The sequence below is a fragment of the Cynoglossus semilaevis genome, chromosome 10 (genome assembly GCF_000523025.1).
Source record: "Cynoglossus semilaevis isolate Cse_v1.0 chromosome 10, Cse_v1.0, whole genome shotgun sequence".
Taxonomy (NCBI): domain Eukaryota; kingdom Metazoa; phylum Chordata; class Actinopteri; order Pleuronectiformes; family Cynoglossidae; genus Cynoglossus; species Cynoglossus semilaevis.
Window position 1 is genome coordinate 9660891 of NC_024316.1, and position 18848 is coordinate 9679738.

Consider the following 18848-nt stretch of genomic DNA (forward strand, 5'->3'; position numbering starts at 1 on the left):
TTTTCTTAGCTAAGCTAACATGCTACAACTACAGGCAGCCTTTCAGGAAATAAAAATACAATTTATCTGTGTCTTACGGCAACATTGTTCTTCTGTGGTGACCCATGGTTTGTTTTAATTTGATCACAGGCTGTTAGTGACAGTTCAGTCCAGACTAGCAGATGTAATCAGCCTTCTGTGTTTGTTTCCCCGGTGTGGGGGTGCATGTGCTTGTGACTGCATCTGCAGTAAAACAGAGGAACCAGGCCTATGCCTAAGAGGAAGAACGCCTCCCAAGAGTCCAACAACAGAACGGCCTCACCTACAGGGAACAATACAGCAAAAACTAGTGCCTGGTTATTCATTATTTTGGAGTCCTCATTGTAACAAGCTAATCTACAAATGGAAAAGAAGTGGAGCAGGTAGACCCCATTTTTGATGTTTAGTCTGTATGACTTGATACAAACATCTAAAAAATTCTAACCATATACGTTATATTTCTAAACACGTTATTGACACAAAGTGTCTTTGTTGTGAAACTGGAAGGGTTGGTCTTCAAGGTTGGTTCTGTCCAAAGAGCTTTAAAGGAGTGACAGAAGGTAGACGGTAAAAACACAAAGAGGAAGTAGAAATCTCATCTCAGATGACTGATTTATGATTTACTGACTCATTTGGTTTTTGTGTGAAAATATTAAGCAAACACACATGTTAAAGTGCCCACTAAAAAAGTCACATGTCATTTGTACAGGCGGCATTGTCATAAAGACAAACTACGCACAAAGTGAATGAGGACTAATTCTCAAAATTAGACCCCTGCTGGTCTGTAAACTTCACTACAAGCATATTCTTGGAAACATGGAAGTACTGTCAATGGGTTAACCCCATCCCTCATCTAAACTAAGTAATGTCTGGAATTACAACAATCAAGTGGCTGCAAGGAATTTGTGGTGACTCACAAAAACAACATACACAAGACCTGGATCCCAACCCCAAAGTGAACACTCATGAAAACACCATGTTAAGCCAGAGTGAATAAGAAACAAAAATAAGATTTTGTCCAACCCTGACCTAAATCTAGCTCATACAATGCTAAATTCATGAAAAACAAAAAACAAACAAACACATTTTATTTACATGTTTTTCCTTCTAGCAACCAGGTTTAAAATCTCAACATACTCTGGTTTCTCCTTCTACTGGTTTGATATGTATCTTGAATCCTTTGAGTTGCATTACTGCCCACTGAAGGTTTTATTTTACAATGGCAGAAATTTAGCATGAGTAACAAAGTGTCTAACAAAGCCCTAATTTTGAAATTGAGACTACTGTTGCGTTTCAAACCCTATATCATTTTCACCTTGCTTCAAAACAACACTAAACCTTATTTTAAACACTGTCATTCTGACAAAACTACCCTCTATCAACCAGAAGAAATGTCTTATTTGTTTTTTTAAAAGATTAAACACCGTCACAGACATACTATAACTTTCAATAACTTTATTTCAAGATTCGTTATTTATAAAACACCCATCCACTTCACATTTACTCGGTATTTTAGAAGTAGTCCGGCACTAACAGGGTTAATGACAGTGGGCGCTGTTGAGCCACCCCCCTTCCTTCAACCCTCACTCCCTGTTTCTCTATGTCTCTCTGCCCCTCCTCTCGGTCTGGGCCTGTCCGTATCTGGGAGGAAACAAGAAAGTTTCTTATCTGCCAACGCATTTTTAGAATTATTCCTGCCACATACACACATACCTTAGGTTCTCTCCATGCGTGAGTGTGTGTGAGGGTGGGTGAAGACACACACCTTCAGCTCAGAGGAGGAGGAAGAAGAGTTCAAACTGCTGGGCAGAGACGATGCAGAGGTGAGCTGTAACACTCGCTGAAATATGTCCTCACACACAACAAATGTTAGGCCGGAAAAAGTTAAACAGAGTGTTTCCTAACAGTATATGTGCATTGGGAAGTCCTTTAGAAGTAGTTTTCCTTTAGATAATGCATACGCACGTGACATAATGTCACGGATAATGCATGTAACTCAAGGAAAACGTTAACTATGACAATTGTAGGCTGTATAAAGTGCACAGTGTAGTGAACTGCTGTGGTCAGTTAACTGAGAGCGGTGTTTCTAGAAGTCTTTTTTTTTTTTTTTGTTAACCGCTGAGGAAATACGTTTAAAAACAACGCCGCGTGTCCTCTTGCCTTTTTTTCTTAATTTAGTTTGTTTGTTTAAAACTCGTTTTATTCAAAACAAAACAAACATATTCAACCAAAGTCACGACGAACATAATTGGTTTGTACTCTGTTGAGTTCAAAACATTTGAAGCCCACCCAGACTGTAGTATCGCCAACTATCCAGCAGGGCTCCAACACAACTCTTGCATCCATTGATATTCAATCCAAAATATAGGTTGGACAAGCTAACTGTACGAGTATATCAGAGACATGCAGAGTAAATGATGGACGCCTTCCTTTTCCCTTTTCCACAGTGTAACCAGTTAATAAGAGTGCATCTTAAAAAGCACATTTGGAGCACACCTTTAAAAATGATCTTTTTAAATGCCTAATGAATGGGCCAGCCTGGGGACCAGTGTTTAGAGGATGAGGATTGTGACCAGGTTCCTGGAAAGTACACTTTCAAGAATGGTATATCAGCTGATAGCCTGTTATTTGAAACTCTGTGAATAACAACTGTAAAAGAGCCTTTAGTATTGACCTTTTTCGAGTTGATGGACTACACTTGTTATGTAGTATTTCATGTGTAATCAAACAGATGGTGTGACTAGATAAATGTCTTTGTTGTCTTTGAACATTGGGTCCTGATAGGAGTCGGAATAATGTAAATAGAATGCACTGTTACCCACTCAGGTTGTGAGATAGAGGGTCCATTCACTTTAGTGTTGATAACCACAAGTGTCTTCTGCTCAAACAAGCTCAAACGATCATACACAGTACATCTCTTTAGACCCTTCAGTAGCACAACTGTACTGTTTTGTACTGTTCTGTTTGTATTACTTTTAGAATTTTGTCTTTGTCCAGCTGTCATTGTGAATCTTCAGTGTCATTCCATACATTTCTAGTCTGCGAGGTATTCCAAAAATGGAGCTAGGTTTACTGGCTTAAAATCCCTTTTGTCATTCATTGCAAGTCTGGACGTGTTTGTAGACTGGATACCAACCTTGTTACATTGTTACATCAGTGAGGCATCTGTCACTAGTCAAAGAGAGTGTATACAGTACTACAGTGTTTCTTCTTATTTCAACCATTTGTTTATTGGACCTTCTGAGCAGTATTACTCCACCCCAATCACATTAGGATTAAAACTGGTACACAGGAGGGATGACCTTGCAGTTGTATACAGCAAAATGTTAACTGTAAAACAATAAAACTACTGTAAGATACTTAGTCTATTGGCATCTATTGGCTTTTCTCCAGCTTTCTCACGCCCCCAACTGACAAGACAAACTGTCACAATGTTATGGCATTTTACCAAAAGTTAACTGTAGATGCAGTTGTTTTCCTAGTTGAAGTCTTCTATTAAATATATATTATTGTTAATTCTTTAGTATTCCTTTTAGGAAAATCATTCTCTGTATCAGAACTCCAGGAAATACCCAAGTGTTTAACAGCAGAGTTCTGGTGTTTGGTCAATACACCCCAGGGCTGATTGGGTCGGGATTTGAACCACAATCTCATACATCATTTTAACAATCAAAAAATAAAGAAAGTCAACGTGACTATATATAAGTGTACATATGACGTTGATTGTAGTGCATGTTTGATGCAATACAGCCCAGGTCAGCTGCTGTAGTTTAATAACAATGGTCACGCCTGTTCTTAGAGGCTTGACTGAATTTTACACTCCGCTGCGTTCCCTGAATTGCGCTGTTATTATGCACAAATTTCCAGGAACTGGACACTGTAATTTAGTGGTATGTTTTTATATATATTATATATATGGTTTTTTTTTACAGGACAGGTACCTTAACCTGACAACTTTAGAAATATTGGATATATGTACGGATATATGTACAGAGGTCTTGTCTGTTATTATATATATATCTGTAAATGTTACGCGTTTATGGAAGCAATAAATCAATAAATATTAATCACAGTTTAATTTACTTGCAAAGGATGCAGTTATGAGTATTTTGTAAATCAATAGGTAGGTAGGAGTACTAGACCTTTGAAGCATGAAGGGCTGTTCAATTTGGTTATAATCCAGGCAGAGGAGAATCTAAAGGTTTGTCTTGGAGGAGGTTATCTTTCCATGTATATTATTTTTCTGACTCCACTTCTGTCTTTATCTCTACAGACTTTAAGCCTCACCCTGCTGCTAGTCTGATTGTAGTATAGAGACCAACAAGATGCGGTCCAGTGCGGACACAGCAACAAGCCCTTCTAACGCAAGAAGAACAACTGGCAACACCAACACTCACAACAGCACTGGAAACTCTGGTTCTCAGTATGCTCTGTGTGCTTTAGGGGTTGGGCTCATTGCGCTTGGAATTGTGATGATCGTATGGAGCGCAGTACCTGCAAATGTAGCCAACAACAGCAGTGTATCAGAAGAGGAAAGCAACACTGACAGCAGAAAAAACAAAGCATCCTCCGTTGCCTTTGTTCTGGTTGGTTCTGGGGTGGTCATGCTGTTGCTCTCCTTGTGTGTTGGAATGAAGAACAAGCAGCGGGAGCAGCAATACCTTCGGGAGACCCAGAACAATGGAAGGGTAGCAGACCCAGAGCAGCCGGAAGGTGAAACGTAAGTCCATTCATAAGTTTGAAGATGCATTATTAATTTTAACAATATAGGTGACACATTTCACAATGATGTTGTAGTGATAGTAGTTCTGTAGACATTTGTTTTCTTTCCTCAAGTACTATGAAAAGTCGTGAAAACGTTTTATAAAAACAAAAAATACACAAATGAATGCAGGCATTAAGTATAATTTCATTTGTATAAATATCGTTGTAATAAACAGCATTTCAAATTTATTACTCAACATAATTTTTCAGTCGTGCAAAGAGTCAGACCTTTTTAAAGACTGGTTCCCTGGTGTAGCAGTTAGCACGTCTACCATGGAAGCAAGGAAGAGAGCAGAAAGTCCTGGGTTTGATTCCCAGAGGAACTACACACTTGATTGTTAATCCCCCTCTTGTAAGTTGCTTTAGAGAAAAGTGTCTGCATAATGCTTAAATGTTAAGTGAATTAAGTATTAAATCATAACTGTACTGTATTTGAAGGCATATTTCATGACACAAGAGAGAAAGGTTTCTTAAAACCACGGGGCCTGAAAATATGCCATTTTCAGAAGTTTTGGTGTTTGGTGTCCAATCAGGAGGGTTCAATTCATAACTCATAACTCATAATGGCATAAAGCTTACTACAGTGCACTAGCAGGGGACATTCAGTATGCTTAGTTAAAACAAAAATCAGTTAATACACAAGAGATCGGATGCAGGCAATTTAAGAGCAACAGATCTGACCTCAACTATCACAAAGCCTTCAAATCTATGTTTCTTATACTCAGAGACACAGAATATGTAAACACAGAAAATAGTCAGAAATAGGAAGTAACCAGAATATCTAAATGATTACAAACCCATTAGCAAGTGCTATCAAAGCAAACCACAGAAATTGAGGAGCGATTGCACAAGCTCTGGCAGGAGCATGAGTACTACAATAATACAGTAGTAATACAGTGTTGGTGACAATAAATTACAACTTTTCAGTTTAGTTGTTTCTACAAATCATAGTCTGTGATGATATTTGCCAAATGTTTAGCACAATGTTTCCCAACCCTTTGTGAGCCACAGCATGTATTTTACATTAGAAAAGTCCCACTGCACACCACTGAACAAGAAAGTCACAAATTCTATATTGAACCAGGTATAATGTTCTTCTAGTTTCCATTACTCACAATTTAATTACTCAATGTGAGACCTGGCCCTGTTTAGTTAAACACAAAGCTTATATATATTAGTAGGAATTGAAAAAAGACATAAAACAATCAACAGAAACCAGTCCTTAGCCTAACGAGGAGCTGTAAGGTTTATACCATGACACAGAGGTCAGACAGACCTTAGGGTAGAGATGAAATTAACATTACAAAAATCCATGTTTTGTTCTTTTCAATGTAGTGCTGAAGAACAAGCCCAGAGGTACGCTGTACCAAGCTATGAAGAGGCAGTTGGCAGTGGTCAGTACCCTGTTACTGAGAGCAACCACCGTTCCGGCTCCTTCCATCTGCCCTCTTACGATGATCTGGTTGAACGTGATGGAGTACATCTTGAACATGAAGGCACAGACCCCACATCTGGTGGACCAAACTCACCTGCTCCAGCTCTCAGTGGTTCCACCGGTGCTGCTGCTGCTGCCGCCGCCACAGCCCCAGCATCGAACCGTAAACCAGGAAAAAACAGCCGAAAGCTTCTCTCTATCAAGATTCGCAGGATTAAATCAGAAAAACTTCACATAAAAAATGTTGATAACTCGCATCCAGATGCTGGGATCAGTGTAGAACCACTTACTCCACCGCCACAGTACGAGGAAAAAGAGCCACCACTAACATCCAGCTGATTATGTTTTAAAAACTTCTCTAACTCCTGCAATCTGCCATGATGACACCATGATGTCATTGTGAGGATCTGGATCTTATTAAGCCAGGACCCGGATGGCTTTTTATCTGTTTTAGGCACTTTTATATTTAACGCTAAATCTACATTTACTTTGTTAAACTTTGGAAACTGACTGGATGTCTGAAGCAGATATGGTGTCATGGCTCTCTTATTTCACGGTGGCTGTATCTGATCCTCACTGTGTGTACATAAGTGGGCGATGATCACATTACATTAATGTGCAATCATGTTATTTGCGTGCAAACAAACAGCGTGCTGGTCATTTGTAAAGTAGATTCACAGACACACACCACAGGGGAGGAAATGGTACACCCTGAGATTTCTTCCCTATCACTGCTACTGGTTTACTAACGGTATGTGACGTTGCATTTGTTCACCTGGCCTAACCTGACATGTGCTTCAGAAACACTCCTCTACACTGTCAACAGTATTTGTGCTGACCTGCCCCAGTACCTTTGGTCCAGGTTGTCAGTTTTATATTTTTGTCTACTGTGTTTTTTTTACACACCTATTTATGTAATATTTTTTTAAAATGGAATGTACAACACTGCATCTTAATTTTAATATCAATTTTAACAAAGAGTTATAAAACATTTGGCCATTAATAAGTACCTCTCCAAACATGGCTGTCGTCAGTGCTTTGTTTTCAAAAGCATTAGTGCAGTTAAATGCTTCCGGTGGTTGAGTGAAATAATGAATTGGGAATTCTTGTAAGTTCTTTAAAATGTAACACTCATAACAAACGTAACAATCAAAATACATATGAGCCAACATAGTGTTCATCTTGCATAATATATATAATGATATTTTGAATATGGCAATAACATGGAGGACCTCTGTTCCACAACCAAAATAAATAACTAAATATAAACAGGAGGTATTATCAATCATTTATATAAATATCAGTTACATTTAATTAGATGTTTCTCCATTATTGCATAAAACCAGATAACAAATCAAGCACAAACAGCTGCAGGCTGAAAATAGCATTTCTCAGGAGGCATATTTCTAGGTATCTGAAAAGCCCATTGTTAAATGTACTCATTTGACAGTTTTCCAGGAAGCTCAAAGTCTTTTTTGTTCTTTCAATATGGTAATGCTTAATAACTACTCTGCTGCACAGTGTTGCCGCACTCCATTTGTGCCCATTAGCGTGCAGCTAAATGCGTCCAGTGCTGCACTGTTGCACCTGCCTGAAGCACTTCTCTGGACTGTACCGACTTGCTCCTCCACAGCAGGTTATTTTAGTTTTGGTGAACAGTGAATAAAGAAACAGAAGAACATGAAGGAAGAGTCATTGTGGATAGTTGAAAGTCTCTTGGCTGTAGCCATGGTGAACACTGTGGAGCTGTGAAAGCACTACTGTTGCCTCTGCTCCTCTCTCTTCTCCCTGCCCTGGCCCTTAATCCAAATGACCAACAGAGGGATTCATTGACTTTGCAGCTGTTCCTTAGTAACTGCAGCTATTACTCACTCACATGCTCATCACATTCCAGCACATTTCTTTTTTATATAAATCCTGTCATGTTTTAGTATTTTTTATTGACAGTCTACTTCGTATTTCCTCTTCTGCTGGATTGGCTTCTCTGCAAAGCTTTATTTATTATTTGTATGTAAACATTTCAATTTGACTTAAACTGTTTCCTATTTGTTTGGAGAACATTTTCCATAAGTGACATCATGGCTCAGTTTCAGGAAATTGTTTAGTCAATGTGACATTTAAAACAGTTGCCTAGCCATAAATTCAAATAGGGTCTGATCAGTGACATTGTTTTAGTATTGGACATCAAGTCATTCGTGGTGTCAAAGTCTGAACACAAACCTTTTTTTAAACTATTATTTTACATGTACTGTGAAGCTGTACTTTTCTAACAGAACATTGATATTCGTTTTTCCAAAGGGTGAAAATCTGTTTTATACAATATGTATTTTATGCTAAATAAAAAGAGAGTGTTTACTAATTAACTGGGTGAATGGTTAGTGTATTTTTATAATGTGTTATGTCATAACTAATTTACTGTTTTTAAAGTATTTAATCCTCGAAAGTGTAGAAACTGCAGCCAAAGAATAATTGAGAAAAAAACACTGTCGTTCTCTGGTAGTATTCTTTTTCAGTAGTTGGTCATGACCTGCAGAGAAAACAAGAGAGAACAAGGTTATTGAATGTCCTTCCTTCAGGTATGAACAATGTCTTTTGGTGTTATTTATTAATTAGATAAATCTCTTTCAGGGTCACGTGTACCATGTCCTGGCTAAAGACAGGACAGTTTCTCAGCCCGTGGTCGGACAGGTATTTACTGTATGAGACAAACAGCTGTTCACTGTCAAATTCTTATCTGTACTGTGTCCTATTAAACCAACACTGTGTACTGTGGGAGGAACCTGCATACTGAACGACCATCAGTTATCACCAGGCTCAAACTGTTGATCCTTTTGTAAGGCAAGAGCACAAACCCCTGCCCACTCTGCCCCCCCCGCCCCACCCACATTGTCCCTTTTTAAATAACATGATCCTCACTGTGTTGATCCAGCTGATGTAGGAGCTGACTTTAGTGAAGACTGTGGGTTTCTGGACAACGTTACAACCTTGACCAGAGCCAAAGCTCACAACGCCATGGACGTCCCAGGATCCATCTGTGTTCTGGCAATTTAGAGGTCCACCAGAGTCCCCCTGTAGGTCAGTACATGCATTTACAGAGTCACACTATAGAATTGAATGTGTACATTTTCACATTACAAATTATTAGTTTTTCCTGTAGCCTGGTACCAAATGATCTGCTGTAACTAACTGAGGATGTGATCCTTTCTTTAACTCACATTACAACCTGCTGTGATACCACCTCCACCAGCACAGACCATCTTGTCCGTTGCCAGGACACTCCACCAGTCGTCCTGAGAGCAGATATCGTGGCCAACAACTGGCAAAAGACCCTGCTGCAGGACGTCAGCCAGAGGGCCGTCAGCTGTGAGAAAGAAATGCCCGGATCAGGTCAGATCCAGGATCAGGTTTCGCTGCTATACTTCACTACTTTTCAAAATTAATCTTTTTTTCTTTTAAATGTTTCATTTGTTTGGTATGTATTGGTCAATTGTTTTCTTTGTTTTTTTGCAGTGACCCACTGTAGAGTCGACCCCAGCCAGTGACGTAGCAGGGAGAACCATGGGCCAGAGTGACATCCTCCTCTGGAAGACAGGCAGGTGAGATGGTGTCCGATAAGGTGACAGGGGACGATAACTTGATGAGGGCAATGTCATTTCTGTAAAAGTCCAAACAGTAACATTCATGTCACACTTCCTTCATTAGCCACCGGAGGTGATGTTGAGCTGCGTTTGCTGCTGTTGCTACAGTAGTACCGGCTGAGAAAGATGTTGTAGTCCTCATGTGTGATGATCTCTGCTGCCGTGAGAGAAACTGAACCGTCCTCACTGGCCTTCAGACTGTGTTTACCCAACTCCACTCTGTAGGTGTAGCGCTCACTACAGGACATCAGATGACATAGTGTTACCTCTGGGATTTCAATATTCTACCCTAATCTTAAAGATTGATGTCTGAATTATGTCTTTCGTTCTGAAAAAGATATAATAATATATATGATCATCAAAAAACAGTGCTCCTTGACTGTGATTGGTATATTAAACTGTACTTTCATAGAAATTTCAATTATTCAATCATACAGGTGACATGGTCCTTTCATTACTGATGATTTTTCTGCTATGGACTAAAATGAAAACACTGTTATCCAAACACTCTTCTTTAATTTATTATTAACTGCTAAAAAAGTACTGTGTATTTGCGTCTGGCCATGTAGCCTATTTATTTAGCTTTTTTTTTTCGTGTTTCATTTTTTTGTGAAGTAGTAAACAAAGAATACACCGGATTATTTGGAGTAATAAAATCAATCAGTTATCTTAAAAAACAAGATCCCGTTATTTCTTATTACTTGATACAATGAGCAGCGGTCAGGACCCAGTTAGAGGAGACGAGTGTTCCTCCACACACGTGCCTCCAGCGCCCACTGCTGGCGTATTGCAGTGAGACCTTGACAGAGCAGGAAAACAGGAAATTATTATTTTTTCTTTTTTTTAAGATTTATCTGATAATATTTATCAAGTTTAATCTGTTAAATTTTTTGTCAAGGTTGATCCTAGGTTTTCCAACTTTTTTTTATGAAACCTTACCTGCCAGGGCCAACTGTGAGGTTTAACGTCCTCACCTGCAACTACTCTGTTGACCACTGGGGGTACCGTGGGAACGCCACAGCTATACGCTGGCACACAGATAGAAGTGATTGTTTCAAATAAAGCATTAATCTGAGCATATTTTGTCCAAAGGAGCTGTCTTAGTGGTAGTCATAGCATTTACACCTGAATTATTTTATTTGACAGGATTCATAGTTATGATAGAGATAAAGAAACATTCAAGAAACATGATTTATTATTAAAAATGAGAAAAAGTCATAGAGTTAGTGAAATAATCTTCATGTAAGGATTAATCAGTGTTCATGATGTGCACTAAGCAAACAGGGTAGAATTTAGTATGCCGTACGTATGTTGTAGGTGAAATATATTTGAGTTTCTTACCAGAAGCTGCTACGAATAAGAGCAAAACAAACCTCCTCATGATTGTGTCCAGTCAAAAGCCTACGTTAGGGCTCAGGTTTGTTTTTATACAGTGGGGTTGTATTTGGATTATCGACTCACAGAGAGTCAAACAGGTGTCAGAAACAACACATGGGCACTCTTATCTTTTTCCCTGAGTTGTTTTTGTTAAACAGAGGAAAACTCCTAGGAAAGGTCTTAACATAAAAAGACAACATTTTGTACAAATGTGAAAAAAGTTATGGAATATTCCTCGTCATTTTCCTGCTTTTTGATCAGTCGGCTGTAGTTACTTGAATATTGTATGGGAAAAACAAAAGAAAAACAATTTAAATTAAATTTATTTTCCAAATTTTATTCATGTCCATGTTTTCTCTCATTTTTCCCTCCCTCTGCTCAGTAGGCCACCATTTTCTGTAGAGAAAAAAAAATACATTCAGTCAAAACATCCTCGAAGAAGTTCTATTGTATTTTTATTATATTTTTGCTTTTTTCTTTAAGTTTTAACAAGAGACACTGAATATTTTGAGTTAATTTCTGAGGCCAGAATGAATGACAAGGTTCCTAAAGTTCCGTAACTTACAGCACTGATCCAGTCGACGTAGGAGCTGACTCTGGTGAAGACGGTGGGCTTCTTTGCCAGGTTGCATTTGATGCCTGAGCCAAAGCTGACGACACCGTGGACCTCCCAGGCACCATCAGCATTCTTACAGTTCAGAGGGCCGCCGGAGTCTCCCTGAGTGAGAGAAACATTTGCTCTAAAAGGTTCCACATGAATGATCCCCGTTCCTGTTCTCAAACTACACACTTCACAGGCTTAAACCTGGTCAAAACGTGGTTAATAAATTGTAAAAGACTGATTATAGACTCACATTACACCCAGACATCACTCCGTCTCCACCTGCACAGACCATGGTCTCCTTCACCTGGAAGCCCCACCAGTCAGATTTGCTGCAGGTGGCGTGGTCCACCACGGGGAGGAGAGCCTGCTGCAGGATGTCAGCGATGGGACCTCCAGCTGAGTGGAAGAGAAATTTATACTGATGATTTAGATTGTTTTTCATGTCAAACTCGAACTGAACACTGTCCAATATGACCATGTGACATACCAGGAAACCATTAGTCGATGTTTATTATAGGGGTTTCTAACAGGTGTATTTGTTATTTAGAATATAATATCATAAATAATAGGTTTCAACTTCTGTACACACTCACTGTAGAGGCGACCCCATCCAGTGACGTAGCAGGGCTCATTGTGGGGCAGAACGAAACCAGACTTAGGAATACAAGCAGCCATGATGGAGTCAGTGAAGGTGACAGGAGACTCCAGTTTGATCAGGGCGATGTCATTACTGTAGAAGATTTAGTCTGAATCATACATCGGAATTACTTTCTAAATGTGTTTTTTCCTTTTCCATATAGTTATTATTTTACCGGATAAAGAAGGGATTCCAGTTCTCATGCACAATAATGTTGGCAGTGTCAGCAAAGACAGCTCTCTCCTCTGTCTCCACCAGGTTATGCTTTCCCAGGGCTACTCTGTACTGTCTGCCTGTGCTGTTCACAGAAAAGGTCCAGTAAAATAATGATTATAATAATTATTAATATGTTAAATATAGGATAATAATAATAATAATAATAACAATTTACCTGATACAGTGGGCAGCAGTGAGGACCCACTGGTGGGAGATCAGTGTTCCTCCACAGGTGTGTCTCCACTCACCTTCTCTGTTATACTGCAAGGAAATCTGAAACATACCATCAACAGATTTTATTCTTAAAATCATGAAACCTAAGATTTTATTTTGACATTTTACCAGTTTTTATATTTAATATTTTTTAATGTGCATAACAAATTCTGTCTTTTTTACCTGCCATGGCCAGCTGTGAGGCCTGACATCTTCTCCTCCAACCACCCTGCTCACAACTGGGGTGAATGTGGGGAGACCGCACCCGTAGGCTGAGGAAATGAACAGAAACACGTCAACAAAAGAACAAACATGTAAAAAGGTTGACGGACTCTCTGTGTTTGGAGCTACAGCATTAAAAACGTACCACCAGCCACAAAGAGAGCGAGAACCACAAACTTGATCATGTCTGTAAGCACACAGCTCTCACTGTAACCCACATTTATATGTATGGTTCTGTTATGCAACCTTCAGAAATGATGCCTAACACTTGGTTGTTTGCCTTGGACAAATTTGGTCAGTAGGTGGAGCTGAGTTGATGACGTTATGGCCATAGGGTAATGTGAATTTTCTTGTTTTCTTTTCTCCTTGTTTTCAGTACTTATCTCAAAATACATCCTGGAAAATTTAAAAAAAAATGTGCAAAAAAACTGCCATTCATATATGGATATATAAGTGAATAGGAGAAAAACAGGTTAGGGTGAAAAAAATATAAATATTTATTATTTACATCTATGGTCTTTTTGTGTTTTTCTTCTTTTTTTTTTTTCATTTTCACAAAGCCCCTAGTGTCACAAATCTCCACAGTATATACTGTAGTTCTCTGATCCTGGTGAAATGAGACAGCTGTCAGTTTCACACAGACTGATGTGGTTGACCTGTGCATTTGGGAAGTTGCATATCTACAAGGTTTTTCCCTGGCTACTGTATCTATGTGCTATGTTTTATAGATGTTATGTAATATGTCTGAGTCTGAGTTGTTTTTAGCATCATATAAAACCGTGCAGGTTTCCCTGGTCCTCTCCTCGTCACCATGGAGTTTCTTCTCTTGGCTTTGTTTGTCTCTGGTGGTAAGAATGACAAACTCTGATGTTTTGCATACAGTTATGGTTCACACAAGTCAAACGTTGCTTTCCTTTGCCTTACCTCAAAGCTCAATTAGACTGAGGTCAGTTAATGAAATTATGGCATGACCTTTTATTTTCTTTGTCTCTTTTTTTCACAGCCTGTGGATGTGGGCTGCCAACGTTCCCTCCAGCACTGAACAGAGTGGTTGGGGGAGTCGATGCCAAGCCTCACAGTTGGCCCTGGCAGGTGAATAACTTCAACTGTTTGTCTTCTGTGATCTCCATCTGTGATAAACACGTTAGCTGCGTCTGTTTCTTGTTCTCAGGTATCTCTGCAGTTTAAGGGCGAAACCAGTGGCAGGTTCTACCACACCTGTGGTGGGACTCTAATCTCCAACCAGTGGATCATTACGGCTGCTCACTGCATTGGGTAAGTCTTCCTTATGATTCAGGAATATTAGAGAACGACAGGAAAGACACTGTGTGGGTGTCCTGCTGTTGTGACTTCGAGTTGAAACAAACATGGTCACAAAGTTTAGCCTTGGTTGAATTAAGGCGCCGCATTAACAGACACTATGATAATAGTGATGCATTAATGATAATCATAATAAGGTTTTATGCCATTTTACAACACTGATGACAACACATGTACTCCATAGATAATTTATGCGAATTGTTTTGTGTAGTACTGTACATATGTGAATCTGACTTTATGTAAATTTTCAGTTCTGAATACGATAAATATAGAACATTTTGAGTAAAGTCAAATAAGACCTGTGGAAGATGAAACAACTACATCCACAGTTTTAAATGTAATTTCCTTAGTTACTGATTCTTATCTCACTTACTCACTCACACATTCATCCACTCACTTCTGTTGTCGAGCAGCAGCCGCACCTACAGGGTCTATCTGGGAAAACACAACCAGAAGGACTACAGTGAAGCTGGCTCCATCTCCTTCAGTCCTGCCAAGATAGTTGTCCATGAGGACTGGGACAGACAGAAACTGTGGTGAACCCAGAAATAACAACAACCCATGAAATATCTGCTATAACTTCATCCGTACACTTGTTAATCTGTTTTTTTTATCTCCTAATATCTTGCTGTGTCAGTAATGACATTGCCCTCATCAAGCTGCCAAATCCTATCACCTTCTCTCACACTGTCAAACCTGCCTGCCTCCCTGACCTGGGTAAAATCCTGCCCCACAACTACCCCTGCTACGTAACGGGCTGGGGGAGGATTGAAAGTGAGTACAACTGTCTTTAGAATGGACTTTATTATACATGTAGTTGTTTGAACATCTCTTCTCTGGCTGTTTTCTTTTTTTTTTTTGTAAGCTATTGGACCTTCTGCGAACATGCTGCAGCAGGCCCTGCTCCCTGTGGTTGACTACCCCACCTGCATCAGCCCCGATTGGTGGGGCAACAACCTGGTCACCAACAATATGGTCTGTGCAGGCGGAGATGGAGAGAAGGGCGGCTGCAGCGTGAGACTGAGTTTGTTCATTTCTATTTTACACCCAGAGTCTAAATGTAGTTCTTGTCTAAAACCCAGATGTGCCCATATTTGACCATGTAGGGAGACTCTGGTGGCCCTCTGAGCTGCCAAAGTAGCAGTGGCTCATGGGAAGTCCATGGTGTGGTTAGCTTTGGCTCAAGCTTGGGCTGTAATTATCGCAGGAAGCCCACTATCTTCACCCGTGTCAGTGCCTACATCTCCTGGATCAACACTGTAAGCGGAAACACAACGAATCTTACATTATTAAGATGTGTGTTCTGTTTATGGCTTCTCTGAATTCACAGACATCAGTTCTTTACAAGCTAAATGGAAAAAACTCACCAAAAAAGCGTGTTCAAGAGTGTCATAAATAATATAGTGACAGACAGATGTGCTTATTTTTGAGAGGCTGCTATGTTTTAACTGTATTGTGTGATTGTGTGATTTTTTTTTCTGTATTCTGTTCTGATTGGCTGCTACTTTGGCCAGGTTAACACCTGATTAAAAGTGGGTAAGACTAACAAACTATACTTAAAAAAAAAAAGAAAAAATAGGCAGACCTTTGGTTGAAAATAGTATTATGAGGACTGCCACAGTCTCAGTCTACTTAAGTGAGGAATTGGAAGATTCAAATTCAAAAAATGACATTGTCTCATATAATATACATTTTTATAATGTTTTTGCAGGTTGTGACCAGAAACTAAATAAGTTGGACCAGTTTGTGTAACTGTGGACAGTTGCACTTGACATTTCAATAAAGGTTTTACACTGATTTGTGTTTCTGTTTCTCAGTCATTTTTGTGTTTTAGCCTTTTAGTTAAAGCCTTTTGCAGATGATACTCTTCTGTTGTTGCTCAACAGACCAGACCAGTCATTTAGTCACATGATTTCCAGTATGTCAATAAAATAATTTTAACACAGTCAATCAGAAAAACACAATAAAAAAAAAAAAAACTAAATCCAGGAAAGTACTTCAAACAGGTTTTACTTTTGTTCCCAAAGAAAAAAGTCTCTAAAGTTAAAAAAAGGGTGCAGATTACTGTGCAAGAAATATTATTATAATATTATATATTATTATTATAAATATTTTTTATTTTTAAATCTTCCATTGGTTTTAACCTAGATTTGACTCAAACGCCCTGACCAACTCAGGTCACTGTGTGACATGTGGCAGCTTCTCATACCTTCTCTTATCTCCATTATCCATTTATTTTTCCAAGTACTTTCCTGGCAGTAATGCAGCATGTTATATAAGCCGTCCTAGTTGATCAAAGTACCTATATAAGGACTAACTCCAGAAGTTCTGCAGAAGAGAGACACTATGAAGTTTCTGATCTTGGCTTTGTTCGTTGCTGGCGGTAAGTTCCAAAGGCTTAAAACTACGCTTTATATTCAATTCAAACTGTTATTTTTAAGTAATAGTGTTGCTGATTATGAGTTACTGTTATGTTCTGTGATTTTGTATCACAGCCTACGGGTGCGGTAATCCCACCTACCAACCCATCCTCAGCAGGGTGGTTGGTGGAGATGATGTCCGTGAGAGCAGCTGGCCCTGGCAGGTAGACTTTTGTTTTTGTTTTTAAAGTCTTTACGTCGTTCCTTTCCATTCATTTCAATATTCATTCAATATTAATGTGTCCTTCGCCATCTTCAGGTTTCTCTGCAGTACCAGAGCGGCTCCAACTTTTACCACACCTGCGGTGGCACTCTGATCTCCAGCCAGTGGGTCCTCACTGCTGCTCACTGCATCGGGTACGACTCGCAAGAAAGCAAAAAGCAAAAAAAAAAAAAACTGTGATGAAACAAAAAGTATCAACTCTAATCCACTGGCCACCATTTCTTTTTATATACTTTGTCCTTTTTTTTGACCGAGCAGAAGCCGCACCTACAGAGTCTATTTGGGAAAACACAATCTGAAGAACAACAACGAACCTGGTTCCATCGCCATCAGCCCCTCCAAGATTGTTGTCCACCCCAACTGGGACTCCTACAGAATCCGGTGAGCTCTGCTATAACAGTACAACATTTTAGGGCTACAACATGCTGTGTTATATCACATCCTCTAAATCAGTGGCTCTCAACCTTTTTGTACTCTGTACCACCTGAGAAAACACTGATCTCTCTGAGTACCACCATGATGACCAACATTAGAATATAGCAACATAGACCTTCCCTATTAGCTTCCTTTTTCATAATCTCACAAGTAGCTACACATTTTGGCTAAACGTTGTATTAATTGTGCATGGTTTTCCCCACGTTCCACTAGAAAGCGCTCGTACCACAGTTTGAGAATCACTGCTCTAAATGTTGTGTTTCCACTTCAGCAATGATATTGCCCTGATCAAGCTCTCTACTCCCGTCACCTACTCCAACTCCATTATGCCTGCCTGTCTTCCCGACTCTGGTGAAGTGCTGTCCCATGGCTCTCCCTGCTACGTGACTGGCTGGGGTCGTCTGTGGAGTGAGTGATGGGAACATCCCAGATTCTGTATAAAATAGCTAACGTTTACAGAGAAACATTATGGTATTAATATTGATGCTGTGTTGTCCTCTGCAGCTGGAGGTCCTCTTGCTGACGTCCTGCAGCAGGCCCTCCTCCCTGTTATCGGCCACTCCACCTGCAGCAGGTCTGACTGGTGGGGCAGTCTGGTCACCACCAGCATGATCTGTGCTGGAGGAGATGGACAGCTGGCCAGCTGCAACGTGAGATCTGACTCATTTTAGTTTATCTTTAAATATGTTAAATCTGTATTCATGCCTTTTTCATTGTCTAATCCTTCATGGCGGTGCCTTTATCTCCCAGGGAGACTCTGGTGGTCCTCTGAACTGCAAGAACGATGATGGCTCCTGGTCTGTCCACGGTGTGGTCAGCTTTGGCTCAAGCATGGGCTGCAACTATCCTAAGAAGCCTTCTGTCTTCACCAGGGTCAGCGCCTACAGCTCTTGGATGAGCAACGTAAGTGTAAAAACAATGACAAATTAGTTGTTTAAACTGTAATATTTTAGCTCTACCACATAAACGGAACGTTTACACAATTCCACTCCTATGTCTGACGAAACTGTTTCCTCTTTTCTAGGTGATGGCTTCAAACTAAAGACTTGAGCCGTTGTCAGTATTATAGTCACTGGACGTCAAATAAAGACAACTGTGGCTAAAACTGTCTCCTTTGTTGTTGATTGTGTGTTGGTCAATCATTAAAAGTGAAAACACCACATTAAAGTGTATCATTCCAATGCAAGTACATAATATCTTAAATATAAATATCAAACTAAGTATGTCCCCCCCACCTCTCGGTAAACAAGACAACACAAATTTGTATAGAAATTTGATTAATACTTTATTATTTATTGTAGCCCTGCTGGTTTGTGCTTTCAGTGC

The 18848-nt window shown here is 39.6% G+C and overlaps 5 protein-coding genes across 5 annotated transcripts; 3 read left to right on the top strand and 2 right to left on the bottom strand.

The window, feature by feature from the left end:
- The first annotated feature begins 1569 nt into the window (after positions 1–1569).
- On the top strand, positions 1570–8574 carry tmem51a (transmembrane protein 51a). Its single transcript, XM_008318652.3, has 3 exons — positions 1570–1841; positions 4292–4738; positions 6118–8574. Exons 2-3 carry the CDS (start codon positions 4344–4346, stop codon positions 6554–6556), a joined length of 834 nt encoding a protein of 277 aa, XP_008316874.1. The 5' UTR covers positions 1570–1841; positions 4292–4343; the 3' UTR covers positions 6557–8574.
- LOC103384948 (chymotrypsin-like elastase family member 2A) lies at positions 7494–11579 on the bottom strand. The gene is made up of 8 exons (XM_017035831.2): positions 11197–11579; positions 10795–10883; positions 10557–10654; positions 9970–10092; positions 9736–9872; positions 9433–9578; positions 9134–9286; positions 7494–8744 (listed from the first exon to the last, which is right to left on the bottom strand). The coding sequence occupies exons 1-8, from the start codon at positions 11234–11236 to the stop codon at positions 8727–8729; spliced, it is 804 nt and encodes a 267-aa protein (XP_016891320.1). The 5' UTR covers positions 11237–11579; the 3' UTR covers positions 7494–8726.
- Positions 11580–11588: 9 nt separating this feature from the next.
- LOC107989142 (chymotrypsin-C-like) lies at positions 11589–13341 on the bottom strand. Its single transcript, XM_017035830.2, has 8 exons — positions 13270–13341; positions 13086–13174; positions 12865–12962; positions 12649–12771; positions 12430–12566; positions 12087–12232; positions 11798–11950; positions 11589–11628 (listed from the first exon to the last, which is right to left on the bottom strand). Exons 1-8 carry the CDS (start codon positions 13307–13309, stop codon positions 11611–11613), a joined length of 804 nt encoding a protein of 267 aa, XP_016891319.1. The 5' UTR covers positions 13310–13341; the 3' UTR covers positions 11589–11610.
- A 393-nt stretch (positions 13342–13734) lies between these two features.
- On the top strand, positions 13735–16241 carry LOC103384942 (chymotrypsin-like elastase family member 2A). The gene is made up of 8 exons (XM_008318655.3): positions 13735–13972; positions 14128–14216; positions 14296–14399; positions 14858–14980; positions 15082–15218; positions 15310–15458; positions 15551–15703; positions 16156–16241. The coding sequence occupies exons 1-8, from the start codon at positions 13936–13938 to the stop codon at positions 16171–16173; spliced, it is 810 nt and encodes a 269-aa protein (XP_008316877.1). The 5' UTR covers positions 13735–13935; the 3' UTR covers positions 16174–16241.
- A 479-nt stretch (positions 16242–16720) lies between these two features.
- On the top strand, positions 16721–18630 carry LOC103384941 (chymotrypsin-like elastase family member 2A). Its single transcript, XM_008318653.3, has 8 exons — positions 16721–16827; positions 16940–17028; positions 17124–17221; positions 17346–17468; positions 17794–17930; positions 18027–18172; positions 18273–18425; positions 18547–18630. Exons 1-8 carry the CDS (start codon positions 16791–16793, stop codon positions 18562–18564), a joined length of 801 nt encoding a protein of 266 aa, XP_008316875.1. The 5' UTR covers positions 16721–16790; the 3' UTR covers positions 18565–18630.
- The last annotated feature ends 218 nt before the right edge of the window (positions 18631–18848 follow it).